This window comes from Ochlerotatus camptorhynchus, unplaced genomic scaffold, assembly GCF_037179485.1.
Source record: "Ochlerotatus camptorhynchus isolate MF236.1 unplaced genomic scaffold, CSIRO-AGI_Acam_v1.1 ptg000530l, whole genome shotgun sequence".
In the NCBI taxonomy this organism is placed as follows: Eukaryota; Metazoa; Arthropoda; class Insecta; order Diptera; family Culicidae; genus Ochlerotatus; species Ochlerotatus camptorhynchus.
The window spans coordinates 1,965,306-1,982,866 of NW_027041014.1; the positions used below are offsets into that span (position 1 = coordinate 1,965,306).

The 17,561-nt window shown below is 45.6% G+C and overlaps 1 protein-coding gene across 1 annotated transcript in view; it reads left to right on the forward strand.

Annotated features, from left to right (window-relative positions):
* Positions 1-17,561, forward strand: part of LOC135713067 (5-hydroxytryptamine receptor-like) — a 545,162-nt gene that overhangs the window by 412,918 nt on the left and 114,683 nt on the right. Inside the window, exons 7-9 of the mRNA XM_065236165.1 lie at positions 696-885; positions 1,011-1,145; positions 12,417-12,617. Coding sequence (XP_065092237.1) covers positions 696-885; positions 1,011-1,145; positions 12,417-12,617 — 526 coding nt within the window. The remainder of the gene's footprint in view (positions 1-695; positions 886-1,010; positions 1,146-12,416; positions 12,618-17,561) is intronic.

A 17,561-nucleotide genomic window follows, 5' to 3' on the forward strand; every position in this document is an offset into this window, starting at 1 on the left:
CCCACCGATGTGAAACAAACCCGCTATCAATTTATGCAAATTCCGTCATGGAAAATCTAATTTAGATGAACTTTAGTCGAGTCGCCACCAGGAGGGGGGCTTCGGCTGCCAGGTCCTTTTTCCGAACATCTGGTACGCTGAAACGACGGCAGGCAAATCGGATTAACGGATGAGGCAGTATCGATAACCTTTTTTTCGTTTCGGCTGCGTGAATTGGGAATCAGCAAAGGGACGACAACGGTATCGGTTGGAGCGCTTCTGATGATGGGAATTTCCGAGAACCGCTTTGAATAAAACATTTTACATTTTGTTGCAAATTATTTATTGCTGCAACGACAGCTGGAATTGGAATCCTTTTTGTGCTGAGGGTATTTTCAAAGGATAACACAATTTAATACTTCATTATCGGTGGTCTCGATCGAAAACGGTTATCGCTTTCGATGGTTTTCGGCACAAATATTCTGCTTAGAACATCGCCATTAAATTTAAAGTCAAACAGTAATGTCAAAGATAATCCACTCAATATATCAATCTTCTAAAACAAACCCTTCGCTTTCCACCTTCGCCAACAAAGTTGACTCAGTGGCAAACCGACCGGAATGTAAAATTGAAAATTTATTTCACGCTCATCGGTTATCTTCCCCGTTTTCTCCCTCTACCCCACGGAAATGCTACCACCCCGGGAATCGCCGCAGGTACTGGGCGGTGACCAATATCGATTACATGCACTCCCGCACCAGCCGCCGGGTATTCACGATGATCTTCCTGGTGTGGTTCGCCTCGGTCATTGTGTCACTGGCGCCGCAGTTCGGCTGGAAGGACCCGGACTACCTACAACGAATAGAGCAGCAAAAGTGCATGGTTTCGCAGGACATCGCGTACCAGGTATGTCCTTAGCTATATACCTACTATTTAAATCGGGCGGTAATTATCGTTTTATCGTTCAAATCATGGTCCGGAACTTTTTCAAACGTCCGTTTTTTTCTTCTTCTTCTCTCGCTTCATTGCAGATCTTTGCAACGTGTTGCACCTTCTATGTTCCTCTGTTAGTTATTCTAGTGCTGTACTGGAAGATTTACCAGACCGCACGGCGACGGATACATCGACGGCGGCCGAAGCAACCGGTGACGGGTAATAACAATCAGGTGAGTGGAGTAAATTGGGCTGCATATAAAAGCATATCAGTCTCTTCTGGAAGAATAGCAATCCATGTCTACGTGTAAATTTTAATTCACAATGTGAAATGCCAGCAGTTTACAATCAATTCTAATGGATAACTGATTTGAGATAAAAACCCATATAGAACTTGTTAGGTGCATTACAAAAAACCTTCAGATGCGTTCCTTCCGAGCGCCCCCCGGGTGTAGCATAACTTCTATTGCTTTCGGTTGTCTCTGTTGGATGTCTTATTGACTTTAAATGATCTTTATTTCTAGTATTTGTGTGGTTTTACATGTATGAATTAACAAGTGACACAGATGCGTCTTTTCAACTTAAGTTAATTTGAAATTTTTAATTATTATTTAAAGTTTCTAGTCCTATCAGGCCTGTTTTTAAGAATGACCACCTTGGTGGGATTGGTTTGTTTTAAATTGGAAAAGGGAAACTACTTATAACTACTATTTACAACTACAACTAACCTACAACTACTATATGCACCTAACCTACTATATACAAATTGCTTATCAAAGCATGTTCTGATACATTACATTTTTGTGCAAATTTAGTCTTAATTTCGTTTATTCTGGAATCTATTTTGGCAATGCCTGCCTCTTCATGTAAATTTGTTATTCTAGTGTCGAAAGGACGATCAAGAACCATCCTCAGCACTATATTCTGAGCGACCTGGATTTTGTTCCTGTGAGTCTGTGCACATGATTCCCACACCGGTGCAGCGTAGAAAATTGCAGGTGCTATGATTTGATTGTAGACAGTCAGTTTTTTAACCTTAGAGAGGCGGGATCTGCGAGAAATCAGCGGATACAAACACCTAACTGAGCTTGAACACTTAACTAACGTCTTTTCTATATGCGAGCGGAACAGGAGCTTCTCATCGAATACCATTCCAAGGTACGTAACTTCAGCAGACCACTCAACCCTTGTGCCATCCATGACTACTGTGCAAGAAGGTGCCGGTATCAGTTTGGGTGATTGTCTATGGAGGAACATGATAGTTTGGGTTTTGGAGGCATTGATTTTGATTTTCCAAGTTTTTGCATAGTCAGCAAAGGTGTCAAGGCATCGTTGTAGTTTGTTTGTAATTTCGCGAGGCATTCTGCCCTTGACTGATATCGCGGTATCATCTGCGAACAGGAAGAACACGCAACCGTCTACGAGGGGAGAAATGTCAGAAGTATACAAGCTGTACAGCAAGGGGCCCAACAAACTGCCTTGCGGAATGCCTGCCGGGATGGAAAATTTATCGGAGAGACAACCATTCAACGATACCTTGAACGACCTTTGCTGAAGGTAGTTACGGGTAATTTTGACCAAATGCAACGGTAAATTGTAGTTACAAAGCTTGTATATAAGTCCGTCATGCCAGACATTGTCAAACGCCTTTTCGACGTCTAGCAAGGCCATGGCTGTGGACTTGGATACAGCCTTGTTACTTCGAATGTTGTTCATCACCCGTACTAGCTGATGGGTGGTGGAGTGCCCCTTCCTGAACCCAAACTGTTCCGGAAGGAGAATATTGTTTTCCTCCACAAACTTGAGCAATCTATTGAGAATGAGTTTCTCGAACAATTTGCTCAGCGCTGAGAGCAGGCTGATCGGTCTGTAGCTTGATGGCAATGCTGGATCTTTACCGGGTTTGCGGATCGGTATTTTTGCTATCTTCCAGATGCTTGGAAAGTAGTGCAGCTCCAAGCATCTGTTGAAGATGGCAGTTAAAACTGCATAGACTTTCATGCTAAGCCTTTTTATGATAAGGTTAAATACGCCGTCAAAACTGGGGGCCTTCATATTCTTTGAATATTTCAGCGCTGAGCAAATCTGTTCTACCGTAATTCTATCCTCCGGAGGCACGGCACAAGGGGAGTCATCTACATTTTGGACGCATTGCGTCACCTGGTTTTCGAGCGGACTTTGGATAGTTGAGCCAAGCAAATGCGATGCAGCAATATGATTACCAATCGCATTTGCTTTCTCTTGTGGGGTTATGAGTCGATTGTCATCATTTCCGACTCTGAGAGGTGGAACGGGTTTGGGATGAGTTTTCAGCACCTTGGCTACCTTCCAGAATGGACGGGAGCGGTCATCCAGATTCTGGACAACACGTCCGAAACTTTCATTTCGGAGTGAGTCCATTCTGGTAGCAATCTGCCTGTTCAGATCGGCCATTTCACGTTTCCTCGCTAGATCTCCAGTCCTCTGAAACTGGCGTCTACGCACATTTCTCAAGCGAATCAGTAATTGGGTGTGGAAATCAATGGCAACAAACTTACCCCTCACAGGAACTTGTCGAACACACGTCTCGTCAGCCACGGATATGGCCTGGTGGAGTCCTTCCAGTACCCGGTCGATGTCCTCTACGGTGTTAAGCGGCGGATTTTCTTCGATTTTTCTGTCGACCACATGCCCAAACTGCACCCAGTTGACATGATGGTAGTCTTTGCGCAGGCTTTGAGCAGGTGCCACGTGGGTGCCGACTTCAGCCACCACCGGTTGATGGTCGGAACTGAGATCGTTGATCGCCATCGGTTTGGATAGTCCAATGTTCAATAGAAAAAAGTTCAACGTGGAAGGGTTTCCCGTCGGAGAGATGAATGTCGGTTCATCAGGGAATTTCACTGTATACAGCCCATGCTGCGAGTGGTCGAAGAGCAGACGTCCGTTCTGATTTCGCTGATAGTTCCGCCATGCTTCGTGGCGGGCATTAAAATCGCCCCCAATGACGATTCGTGAGCTCGTGCGAGTGATGGCGGTCAGATCATGCTTGAATTGGATGCCCAATCCATTACTGGCAGCACACTGACGAGGGCAGTATACGGCGACGAACCGGACGTTTCCGGTTGGTGATTCCACCTCCACACTAAGCGCCTCGATGATAGAAGTGCGAATATGCGGCAGCGTGCAGAACTTGATTCCTTTCTTGATGATGATCGCAACACCACCCCCCCCCCCCCTGGAGTCAATACGATCAAGCCGGATAATGTGGTGATCAGGCAACCAAAAGCTGTCACCGGATTTAAGATGGGTCTCTGTTAGGAGGCCCACGTCGATACTATGCTTGCGGAGGAAGTCAGCAAGCTCGAGTCTTTTTGCTCTTACAGAGCATGTGTTCCATGTGACGACAGTTATCGGTTTAGACACCATACTTGAATAATAAACTTACCGAGCACTTGGATCTGTTCGGGCTTGCTGCGGCACTGACGAAGAGCGCTGGTCATGTCGCCGAAAATCTTCATCAGCTCATCCGCAGAGAAGAGATCGGGATTGGCGTTTTGTGCTGGTGGTTGTCTCCAGAATCCAGGGGGGGATGGAGAGCTTTGTCCAGCTGAGGCACCAGATGTTTCTTGGCGGGGGCCGGATTGCACCCGTGGATTTGCTTGACCGTGTTGCGTAGCAGGAAGCGGCGGGAAATCCTCCAGTCTGAATGCTGGCGTATTGTCCTTCTTTCGTCCTGGTTGATTTCTTGAGGACGCCTGACTCTTGGATGTCTACACGGGAAAGCTATTGATACTGAATTGTAACGCTTCTCGATTAGATCTACACACATATTGTATTTTTTGTTGATAGGTTTTTTGCCTAAGTCAGTACCAATAAAAACGACAAGTCGATCGGTCACCGTTGTCGTAAAATTAGAAAAATACAGTTTCGCGAGTGTTTTCTTTCAAAAACGTTTCTCGACAATTCCACGGCCATAAGCGAGACTTTATAACGAAGTCCGAAACAGAAGTTTGCAGCAAAACGGGTGCCCAAGGTGCGTTCTTGAAGGGTCCGAACATTGGTGCCGTGACCAGGATTGTGCCGCGGGTAGTTGCTTATTGGACACCATTTTTTGTCCAAACGTGTTGTTTCATCCAATCGAATTGTTCGCCAAAGCTTTTGTGCACGGAGTGCTTAACGTTTTCAGTAGCAACGTCCTGGAGAACAGTTCATCAACCCTTTTGCTTTCGTGACTGTTGGATGGTGTGGTCTTTGTATCGCACACTTCGCTTGGGACAAATAATACAACCTCGCTAAGTGATTGCTATTGTTGGATGGTCACGATAAATTTGAGTTCACTGGTGATCGATTAGGCGACAGATTCGACCGAGAGTCTGGTACTGGATTATAAGATCAAAACGGTGGTCTTGTGCATTGACGATTCAGCGTATAGCTTGTTACCGGAGGCGCGTTTTTTGATACATACGGTTGCAATACATGGCCTATCGAACCAGGCTCACCCGGTGAGTACTGAGCTGATATTTTACTGCTTCGACGGATATATTGCAACCAATTTCTTGCTTCTCGGTTTCTGCATTGGATGAGTTCTGCTACGTTGGAAATCACCGCAAGCTGCTGAGGTTATCGCCAAAAGCCTCAGAATTTGTAGTGGACTCTAGACGGAGAATCCTGTTGGGAGATAAATAAATACAAGGCCTCTCTCCAATAATTGTATCCCTCTGTTTTGTGGTGCTGTGCTTCGTACTTTCCACAGTTTCGCCGCCGCACTGATACGCTATGGGGAAGAAGCTGAAGCCTAAACTGCAAGTGCGGGACAATATCGTGGACTTTCTCCATCGCACGGCGTGGTTTCTGAAGCAATACGATCCGGCTATTCATGCTCTACAGGTGCAACCTCGCATGGACAAATTAGACGAGAAATGGGAGGAATTCGAGGACGTCCAGATGCAAATAGAGGAAATGGAGGAACATGAGGAGAACGCGGATCAACACAAGCAGACTCGGTCAGAGTTCGAGGAGTTGTACTTACAGGTATGGGCAGGGTTGAAAGCGAAGTTGCCATCCACCACTCCCTCACCCTCCCCTTCTACCTCCACTAATACACGTGTGGAGGCATGTGCTGGTGTACAACTACCAAAGATAAATTTTCCAGAATTTAACGGGGAATTCGACAAATGGTTGCCTTTTTTCGACACTTTCAAGTCGCTGATCTACACCAATCCAGATTTGAGCGGGATTCAGCGCTTTCATTACCTGCCAGCGTCTCTAAAGGGTGAGACACTTAAGGTTGTTGATGCATTCCCAATGAGTGAAGCCAGCTACGGTGTTGCCTGGTCTGCTTTGACCAAACGAACGTTTATCTACAGAAGAAACGGCACGTCAACGCTCTTCTACAGTTTCCGAAGATGAAGAAAACTTCTGCAAGTGGCATCCATGATGTTATCGATTACTTTCGACCGGCACACAAAAATCTTGGATCAATTACGGGAAGTGACTGCAGGCTGGGGAGCGATGTTGACACAGCTATTAGCTAGACGACGTTACGCAGAAAGACTGGGAAGAGTACGCTTTGAAAAAGGAGGATCCTGTATTTTTGCACGTGATGGAGTTTCTGGAAGGCCAAACCCGCATTTTGGATGCAATAGCGGTTGATCAACGTCCCGATGGCCAACGTATTCTACTTTCCAGTCCACTCGCCCCGTTCAAGAAGCCAGCTCATAAGTTATCGGTTCACGTATCATCGGAGACTTCGTCGTCGAAGTGCGTGTCCTGTGGAGGTTCGCATTATATCACCAACTGCCCTTCTTTTGCGAAGCTGACTCTGGATAAGCGGTTCCAGGTCGTAAATTCCAAGAAGCTGTACAGCAATTGTCTTCGGCGTGACTATTACAGTAGAGATTGCACATCTACTTTCCGCTGTCGTACGTGTAGCAAATACACCATACTTTGCTCCATCCGGGATTAGCGGCAACTAGTACTGGGTCAGCGATCAGAGATCAAGTCCTTGAACAATCGCAAACGGGCGGTTCCAGCATTTCTACGGCAGTTGCAGTTGGGACTCCACAACAATCCCTTCAAAGTTCTGTAATTTCAATCCACACAGCTAATGTTGCATCAGAGCTACGCGATGTACATGTGTTTCTGTCGACAGTTCTAGTGTCGGTGAAAGATTGTAACGGGCGTTTGTACACGGCGAGAGCACTTCTTGATAGCGGATCGCAGGCGAATCTTATCTCAGAAAGGCTGTGTCAGATCTTGAAGCTACCAAGGAAAGGCACTAGCGTGCCAATATCAGGAGTTGGTAGCGCGCGGATTCAGACAAACAGTTCAGTGTCTGCAACTATAATTTCGCGGTTCCGATGAGTTTCTTGGTGCTGAAGAAGGTGACGGATGATCAGCCATCGACGACTATTTCGATCGGTAGTTGGAATCTCCCCTCTGATATGGTTCTGGCGGACCCAGGTTTCAACAAACAGGCTCCAATAGACATTCTACTGGGTTTGGAGTATTTCTACGAGTTCCTGTTATTGAATGGAGGTCGGGTCCAAATTCAGCGAATAGGTGAGGGTCTACCGCTCTTCGTTAATACCGTATTTGGGTGGATAGCAGCTGGCAAGGCGGATTTGGGCAGTCTGAACCCAGTTCCATGCTGCCACGTGTCGGTTGACCCGACTCTAGGTGAGAAGATCGAACGGTTCTGGAAAATTGAAGAGATGCCAGATGTACCACGGCGGACCAAAGAAGAGCAGGATTGCGAGGAGCACTTTGAAGCTACTTTCTCTAGAGATGCCACGGGGAGGTACGTTGTGCATCTGCCAAAACGAATGGGATTTGAGCGGATGGTCGGTGAATCAAAGGATATGGCTGTGCGAAGACTGGTGCAACTAGAACGGCGGTTGGACAAGAACGAAGAATTGCGCAGGCGTTACAACGAGGCGATGCAGACGTATTTAGACCAGAAACATATGGTGATGGTACCGGAGGAGGAGCTAAAGCGTGATAAACGGCTCTCTTGTTACCTGCCTCATCATCCGGTAATCAAAGAGTCGAGTGCGACCACGAAAGTTCGGCCAGTTTTCGACGGTTCGGCTAAAACAACATCCAACTACTCTCTGAATGATGCTTTGAAGACGGGTCCAGTGATTCAGGATCCGTTGTTCGATCTGGTTCTGTGATTCCGAGAGTACTTTATCGCTTTAGTTGGTGACATTGAGACACATTGCAGGTGAAGGTACATTTTGATGACGCTGCTCTTCTGCGGATTTTGTGGAGATTTCCGTCAAACGAGCCCATAGCAACTTACGAGATGTCCAGGGTCACGTTTGGTTTGGCGCCATCATCGTTTCTTGCAACGAGGGGTTTGCAGCAGCTGGCTCACGACGAAGGTAGTCAGTTTCCACGAGCGAAAGCGGCGCTCTTGAATGATTTCTACATTGATGATTTTATTGGAGGGGCAGACTCAGAAAGCGAAGCTATATTGTTGCGACAAGAGTTGGAGCAGTTGATGTCTAAAGATGGTTTTAGACTACGAAAATGGGTCAGCGACGCCAAGAGTGTGTTGGCGGGTCTAGCCGCAGATGAATTGGGAACTCAATCCTCACTTAATTTCGACCAGGAACTGGTGAAAACCCTAGGAATTCACTGGCAACCAGGGCCAGATTTGTTGGGTGTAGACGTATCGGGTCTCGCTGTAAACCGACAGTGGACAAGGCGCAAGGTTTACTCCGTCATTGCTCAACTATGGGATCCTTGCGGTTTCACGGCTCCAGTCATCTCGTGGACAAGATTCACATGCAGCTATTGTGGGTAGCCTCTCAAGGTTGGGACGATCCATTGTCGCAGGACTTAGCTAGTTGCTGGACGGATTTTTATCAGCAGCTGCCCAAACTCTCGGATATCAAAGTGGACCGGCACGCATTCACTAATCATCCAATTCTGATCCAATTTCACGTCTTCTCGGATGCGTCCGAAGCAGCTTACGGCGCGTGTATCTACGCTAGATCCATCAACCAACTGGGGCAGATAAAGGTGGAACTCTTGGCGGCAAAATCTCGTCCAGCTAGTTTGAAGAAGACTACTCTCGCAAGGTTAGAGTTATGAGGTGCCTTCATAGCAGCAAAACTATATCGTTCGACCGTCAAGGCACTCGGGATGAATGGAACTGAAACTTGGTTCTGGTCAGATTCGACAGTTGTGCTATCGTGGTTGAAGCGGCCATCGTACGTGTGGCCAACATTTGTTGCGAATCGTGTTTCGCCTATTCACCGCTGGAATCATGTCAAGGGCACGGAGAATCCAGCCGATCTTGTTTCTCGGGGGATAATGCCAAAGGATCTCGTCAATATGCAGCACTGGTTCCATGGGCCACCCTGGTTATCCTTGCTTGATCAACATTGGAATACCGAACAAAACTTGAAGTACGAGAAACCATCGGAGGAGTTGCTGGAGAAAAAGAAGAACGTCTTTGTGGCGGTGGGTTTTCCACAACCTCACCCACTTTTGGATAATTACTCATGCTATTGGAAACTTTTGCGGATTACGGTGTACTGCATAAAATTCATCCGTAACTGCCGTAGATCATCTACAAAAACTCGGAATGTCAGCGTGAAGGAGCTGCAGGCGGCCAAGTACGCATTGGTACGGTGTATTCAGCGGGAGCCATACGCTACGGAGATCAAAGCCCTCGCCAACCATTGACCCGTTCCTGCTCATTCACCCTTGAAGCTGCTCCATCCGTTCCTAGATCAACAAGGCATAATTCGCGTTGGTGGCCGGCTAAATCTCGCCGATAAATCATACGCCGTCCGACACCCCATGATTATCCCTAGTAACCACTCTTTCTCGTGGCAAGTAGCTGTCGCATACCATAACCTATCGCTCCATTCTGGCCCCCGAATGACGCTCGCTCAAATATGGCAAGAATTTTGGCCCCTACGGGGTAAGGCACTGGTAACTTATACTTTCGGAAACTGCATTCGCTGCTTTCGAAGCAACCCTGTCCCTATATCCCAACCACCTGGTCAACCCCCAAGTCCTCGTACAACTCCCACTCGTGCATTTGCGGTCACTGGTGTGGATTATTGTGGTCCAGTCTACCTAAAGCCCGCACATCGTCGAGCAGCTGCGCTGAAGGCCTACATCGCAGTTTTCGTGTGTTTTAGCACGAAAGCGGTCCATCTCGAGCTGGTAGGGGACCTCACCACGGCTGCTTTCATGGCTGCGCTGCGACGATTTGTATCCCGTCGAGGGTTACCTACTGAGATCCATTCGGACAATGGTCTGAACTTCCAAGGGGCTAGCAACCATCTACGAGAGCTTTACGACCTTCTATCCGATCCAGTTGCAAACTCAGAAATCGCTAATGAAACTTCTAAGCGTGGCATCGTTTGGAAATTTATCCCACCAAGAGCACCAATCTTTGGTGGCCTTTGGGAAGCCACCGTGCAATCTTCCAAGACGTCATTGCTCCGAGTCTTGGGCCAACGAAAATTGTCGTTCGAAGACATGACCACCATCCTCACCCAGATAGAAGCGGCCATGAACTCTCGTCCGCTTACGCCACTGTCGGAAGATCCTGATGAGCTAGACGTGCTCACTCCCGGACATTTTTTAACCGGCTCATCGTTGCTGGCGATTCCCGATCCGGACTACACGGAGGTTCCTACGAACCGGTTACAGCACTACCAGGAACTGCAACAACTAGTACAGCAGCATTGGAAGCGATGGAGGCGAGAGTACATCTCACAGCTGCACAACCAGAATCAACGATTCCCTCAAGCAACCCTGCTGAAGGTGGGTCAAATGGTGGTTCTGAAGGAGGATGGATCCGCAGCCATCGAGTGGCCTCTAGACCGAATCATTGAAGTCTATCCCGGTCCCGGCGGTGTTATCAGGGTAGTGTAGGTACCCACACCGAACGGTGCCATCTACAAACGACAGGCGTCACGTATATGTTTGCTGCCATTCGAGAAGGCCTTGACTGGGCAGTCCACCAACACCTGCTATTCTCAACCGTCAGGTGCAACCCCGAAAGATGTAAACGCTGCAAGTCCAGAAAGTGCAACGTAGTTCCTGAGAAGAATACAGTATCATATCGTGAAACTTCCAGCATCTTTAATCTTAAGCAGCTTAGTTAAGATTTTTGAATTCATAAATCCCTTAACATAATTTAGGTGGTCGGCATGTTAGGTACAATACAAAAAACCTTCAGATGCGTTCCTTCCGAGCGCCCCCCGTGTAGCATAACTTCTATTGCTTTCGGTTGTCTCTCTTGGATGTCTACACGGGAAAGCTATTGATACTGAATTGTAACGCTTCTCGATTAGAGCTACACACATATTGTATTTTTTGTTGATAGTTTTTCTGCCTAACTCAGTACCAATAAAAACGACAAGTCGATCGGTCACCGTTGTCGTAAAATTAGAAAAATACAATTTCGCGAGTGTTTTCTTTCAATAACGTTTCTCGACAATTCCACGGCCATAAGCGAGACTTTATAACGAAGTCCGAAACAGAAGTTTGCAGCAAAACGGGTGTCCAAGGTGCGTTCTTGAAGGGTCCGAACAGAACTGTTTTGCTTTTATTGGCAGTATAAATCCCTTTGGTCGTATGAACAAGCTTTAAAATAGAATTTAATTGAGAGGCAACTTTATGCACTCCGATTCCTGCGGGTACCACCTCCAAGGCTCACGCAATTGCCCATTTCACTCAAATCTGATTTAATTTCGGGGACCGTTTCCACGGTTCTGTCGATCGTACGTTCCAGTCATTAATTCTCTCCCTGTGGGACTCGGTGCGGTCGGAGGGTCAGACCTCCTGCCTGGCATAATTAAATAGCGCACTGAACAAAACCTCAATTGGACTCTTTCTTCGACTGTCGAAGAAGGACAACCACAACAACAACAACCAACTGCCATACTCGACATTCTTCTTCCTGGCGTTGACGCTCTCACACGAGCTTATGCATGCCCTCAACTCGGTGTTCTTTGAAGGACTTTCACAGTTATTATTTGAGGGCTTTCTATGTATATTGTGAAGCCAAGCCAAGTCCAACCTGAAATTTTGTTTAAATCAGACCAGCAATCGAACCCACCGCCGGCAGCCTAATACTACTATACCCAACTAACTAGACTATCTGAGGCCCCTATTCCTAAAAGCCGTAGTCGTACTCGTAAAAGCAGTAAATTACTGCTCATTTAACACGCCAACCACGCACATCTAATTAGGCATTCTACTCGAGTGAGACTCTCGAAGTTCACGGCTCGAAGACCGACCCAGTATTACTTTTTCCGAACAGAAGCATAATTACTCGGACTGCGGTTTCCCGTGGTGGGTTCATTTTTTTTTATCACTAACCAATCAGCACAAAGCTGGTAATCGAATTAACTTTATCCTTTTTTTCCATCAACTTCCTCGCTTCCTTCCAATTATGGCATTGTTTGCCTTTACCTTCACTTTCAATTATGCGATCAGTCCTCGTAGATTATGTTTAATTTCCTTTGTTGTTTTCTTTTTTTTTGCAGGAAGAAACACCAAAACAAACCAAATCAAAAATACGCTTTCGGCTGAAGAAAAAGTTCGGCAATCCAGCCAAATCGGCAGCGTCCTCGCTGGGACTGGTAGAGGGCAACTCGACCAACACCGTCAACACGGTCGAGGACACCGAGGGCAGCTCGAATGCGGAGCGGAAGGCCGGTGTCGAGACGGCTTTCAGCAGTGACGAGGTGAGGGCGATGTGGTTGAAGACTATTGTAGGAAAAACAACTTTTGCCCTGAGGATTTACTAAACTATTCCAATTTGTTGGCGAATTTGTTTAGGTGGGGGGCAAGTTATAGGACGGGAATGTCTCAAGCTAATAGTAATCTATGCTAATAGGTCAAATCATTCGAGACTGTTGACTGACATTTAGGCGCCATGAGAGCATTCTTAAGATTCTAAGAAAGATGGCGTTTGCAGTGGAACTAATCTCGCCATCCAGAAGTCATACAGATTAGAAAATTAAACGCGATGCTTGCAACTCCGCAGCAAAAATAGATTAATTTTGAACTTTGTGGATTACGTAGTCGTCCGTGAGAATGAGAAGTTAAAAAGTAAATTTTATATAAAAAAGCATTAAGTCGATTAACAGCACAGTTTACAAAAAAAAAGAATGACATCCTATTCGTTTTTTTTTTAACTGGTTCGTTTATTTACTAGGCTCAGTCGTGTGTGACACTTTGCGGAGCCAAAATCAGTAATGTTTGATTTACATTTTAAACAGCAGTATTTCTAGGTTAGTATTGGGTACCAATTACTCGTGGCGGGCTCGAGGTTAATAGGTAACAATTTCAATTGGAAGGATCTAGGTAGGAAACTGGTTTCTGAAGCCTCCTTCAGATACTACTCTCGGAAGGTTGACCAAATCCTGGCTGGGCAGGGGCAAGTAGCACAGGAACAGGAGGATAATAAGACTGGGACACAATGGCGGGAAATTGTTTGGAAAGGAGGGGATAGTCACATCAAACTCTAACATCAGACAAACAAAGGAATTCGTAGATCGCTTGCATGTAGGGAAGATCACGTGTTCCCAATACATCTCTTACTTCACGGAAGGGTTGTCTACCTCGGGCCACTAGGGTATCCAATAGTCGTGCTCTGGAGGCGTCATTACCCGGGCAATACCAAACTGCGTGATCGATGTCATCATAACCGGTTCTGCACCTACATATATTGCTGTCAACGAGGTTTGTTCTATAGAGATGTGCGTCTAGCGAGTAGTGGTTGGACATAAGTCTTGACATCACTCGAATGAATCCCCGACTTACATCCAGACCTTTGAACCACGCTCTCGAAGAAACATTTGGAATAATGGAATGTAACCACCGCCCAAGAGAATTATTTGTCCAATCGTTTTGCCAACTTAAAAGAGAACTCTGACGTACTAATGGGAAAAATTCATCATGCGAGAGAGTCTGCCTTCTCATTGCCTGGGATTGAGCAATGTGAGGGGACCCATACAAAGGTAATCATATATGATCTTTCGACCAGCAAACTCATCTGCTCCCTTACCTTTGAAAGGAAATAAGATGAGTGCCTACCTTGTTTCATCGACCGAATAGCCTCAATCGAACTGAGACTATCCGAGAAGATGAAGTAATGGTCTATGGGCATATCGGAAATCATCCCCAATGCGAAGTTAATTGCTGCTAGCTCAGCAACATAAACGGAACAAGGTTCCTGAAGTTTCCGAAAGGCGGTTGAGTATTCATTGAAGACGCCGAAGCCAGTGGATCCATCAATGCGTGATCCATCAGCAAAAATGTGGGGAATTGAGATAGGTCGAAGTTGATCTGGAACTCCTTGAATAGCCTGTTTCATGGAGAGATCGTAGTCAATGGGGGAACTGTAGTTAGTAAAGCATAAAGGGTGATACGGTCAAAATTTGGTCAATATCAACTTGACGTATTTCTTTCAATTTTGCATTTAAAAAACCTGAACACCCCTCATTTTGAAGGTGTGTGTGTGTAGAATGTTGCTCCTATTTTGATTTTGGAATTCACTATTCAGTTGTCAAAATGCCGTCCAAGCATCGTGAAAATCCGAGCTACTCGCACGCAAAGTTGGCAAAATCGCTAAAAGTTGCCAAATCAACCGTTACAAATGTAATTAAAGTGTTTGGGGAACGTTTGTCGACAGCCAGGAAGTCTGGATCGGGGGGAAATCGAAAACCGGAAGCCGCTGAGACGACAAAGAGAGTTGCCGGTAGTTTCAAGCGAAACCCTAACCTCTCTCTCCGAGATGCCGCAAATAAGCTGGGTGTATCGTCTACAACCGTGCATCGAGCCAAAAAACGAGCCGGACTATCGACTTACAAGAAGGTAGTGACTCCAAATCGCGATGATAAACAAAATACGACGGCCAAAGCGCGATCCCGGAGGCTGTACACGACGATGCTGACGAAGTTTGACTGCGTGGTAATGGACGACGAAACCTACGTCAAAGCCGACTACAAGCAGCTTCCGGGACAGGAGTTTTATACGGCAAAAGGAAGGGGAAAGGTAGCAGATGTTTTCAAGCACATGAAACTGTCAAAGTTCGCAAAGAAATATCTGGTTTGGCAAGCCATCTGTACCTGTGGCTTGAAAAGCAGCATTTTCATAGCTTCCGGGACTGTCAACCAAGAAATTTACGTGAAAGAGTGTTTGAATAAACGTCTGCTGCCTTTCCTGAAGAAACACCGTTGTTCCGTACTGTTTTGGCCGGATTTGGCATCTTGCCATTACGGTAAAAAGGCCATGGAGTGGTACGCCGCCAACAACGTGCAGGTGGTTCCCAAGGACAAGAACCCTCCCAACACGCCAGAGCTCCGCCCAATTGAGAAATACTGGGCTATTGTCAAGCGGAACCTAAAGAAGACCAAAAAAACTGCTAAGGGCGAGCAGCAGTTCAAGGCAAACTGGCTTTCTGCGGCGAAGAAGGTGGACAAGGTGGCTGTACAAAATCTGATGGCAGGGGTCAAGCGTAAGGCCCGGCAATTCGGATTTGGAAAAGCGGAAGCCTAACTGAATATTTTTCCTGAATTTTATACTAATTGAACTTGAAAAAGAAATTTAATTTGATTTTTTAAATAAACGATTTCACCGATTTACACGCGTTTTCCCTTGACCAAATTTTGACCGTATCACCCTTTACACGAGAGGGGTTATAGCAAGGAAGGCTAATATCCGATGACATATAATTAAGATTGATTCGCACGAATCTAGACTGGATGCTCAATTCGAGCATTTCTTCGAAGTTTTCAATCACAAGGTTGTTACTGACACTACATTTAATCAATATTCTTAAAGAGAGCTCCCAGAATCGGGTCTGCAGGGGTTTTACGCCCGCTAGGACCTCTAGGCTCATATTGTGTGTTGAATGCATACAGCCAAGGGCAATACGTAAACAACGATATTGAATACGTTCCATTTTGATTAGGTGGCTTTTTCTTGCCGAGTGGAAGCAAAAAGAGCCATACTCAAGAACTGAAAGAATAGTCGTTTTATATAGTTTAATGAGGTCTTCCGGGTGAGCACCCCACCATGTCCCGGAAATTGATCGTAGAAAGTTGATCCTTTGTTGACACTTTTGTTTCAAATACGTAATGTGGGTACCCCAAGTGCATTTTGAATCAAACCAGACTCCAAGGTATTTGAAGGTTAAAGATTGGGTAATGTCTCTGCCCAAAATATTTAGACGCAGTTGGGCTGGAAACCGCTTCCTTGTAAACACTACCAATTCAGTTTTTTGCGGTGAAAACTCGATCCCTAAATTTCTTGCCCAGAGAGACAGATTATTTAAGGAATTTTGCAATGGTCTTTGCAAGATTTCTGCACGTGGACCTCTCATGGAAACCACGGCATCATCTGCAAGCTGTCTAAGCGTGCGTTGATTATCTAAGCAGTTATCAATATCTTAGACATAGAAGTTATAAAGTAAGGGACTTAAACATGAACCTTGGGGTTAGCCCATGTTGCTAATTCTAGAAGTTGTCAGTTGACCTAGATTGAAGGTCATTTGTTTTTCTGACAGCAAATTATACAAAAAATTATTCAAAATACCGGGTAATCCACTACTGTGCAAATTGTCTGACAGTATGTCTATGGAAACCGAATCAAATGCGCCCTTAATATCCAAAAAGACTGAAGCGAATTGCTCCTTGTGCGCAAAGGCCAGTTGAATATCAGATGAAAGCATCGCTAGACAATCGTTTGTTCCTTTACTCTTCCGGAAACCAAATTGCGTATTTGAAAGTAGATTGTTTGATTCAACCCAATGATCAAGTCTTAATAGGATCATTTTTTCTAATAATTTCCTCAGGCATGATAACATAGAGATCGGACGGTAAGAATTGTGATCAGACGCTGGTTTCCCAGGCTTTTGAATAGCTATTACTTTAACCTGTCTCCATGCTGGTGGAACTATATTGAATTCCATAAATGAATTATATAGGTTAAGTAATCGTCTTTTAGCGATATCGGGGAGGTTTTTTAGAAGGTCAAATTTGATCATATCGCTTCCCGGAGCAGAGTTATTTGATGAAAGAAGTGCCATTGAAAATTCCAGCATTGTGAATGGTTCATCCAGAGAACCGTTACTTCGGGCTGTATCCCGTAAAGTTGGTTGTGCTGGAACAGAATCTGGACAAACCTTTTTAGCGAAGTCGAATATCCATTGGGAGGAGTATTCTTCACTCTCATTGGAAGATGAGCGGTTTCGCATATAGCGAGCCTTTTCCCAAAGCGTTGTCATCGAGGTTTCTCTAGAAAGTCCCTCGATAAAAGTACGACAGTAGTTTCGTTTCTTTGCTTTTAGTAAGTTTTTAAGCTTTTTTTCAAGCTTTAGATACTTTTCAAAAAGCTCAGATCTTTCATGTCTACGATAATCTTTAAAGGCATCGGATTTCTCAAGATACAACTTTGTGCATTCGTCATCCCATCCAGGGGTGGCGGGTCTTCTTTTGAGCGATGCACTTGGAACACGTCGTTTCTGAGCTTCTAATGCGCTTTTGTAGATTAGCTCGGTAAAGAAACGATACTCTTCCAGTGGTGGTAGAGGATCGGTAGAATCAATACCAAGAGTTACCGCCGATACAATTTTTCGCCAATCAATGTTCCTCGTGAGGTCAAAAGGAACTTGAATTGACTGA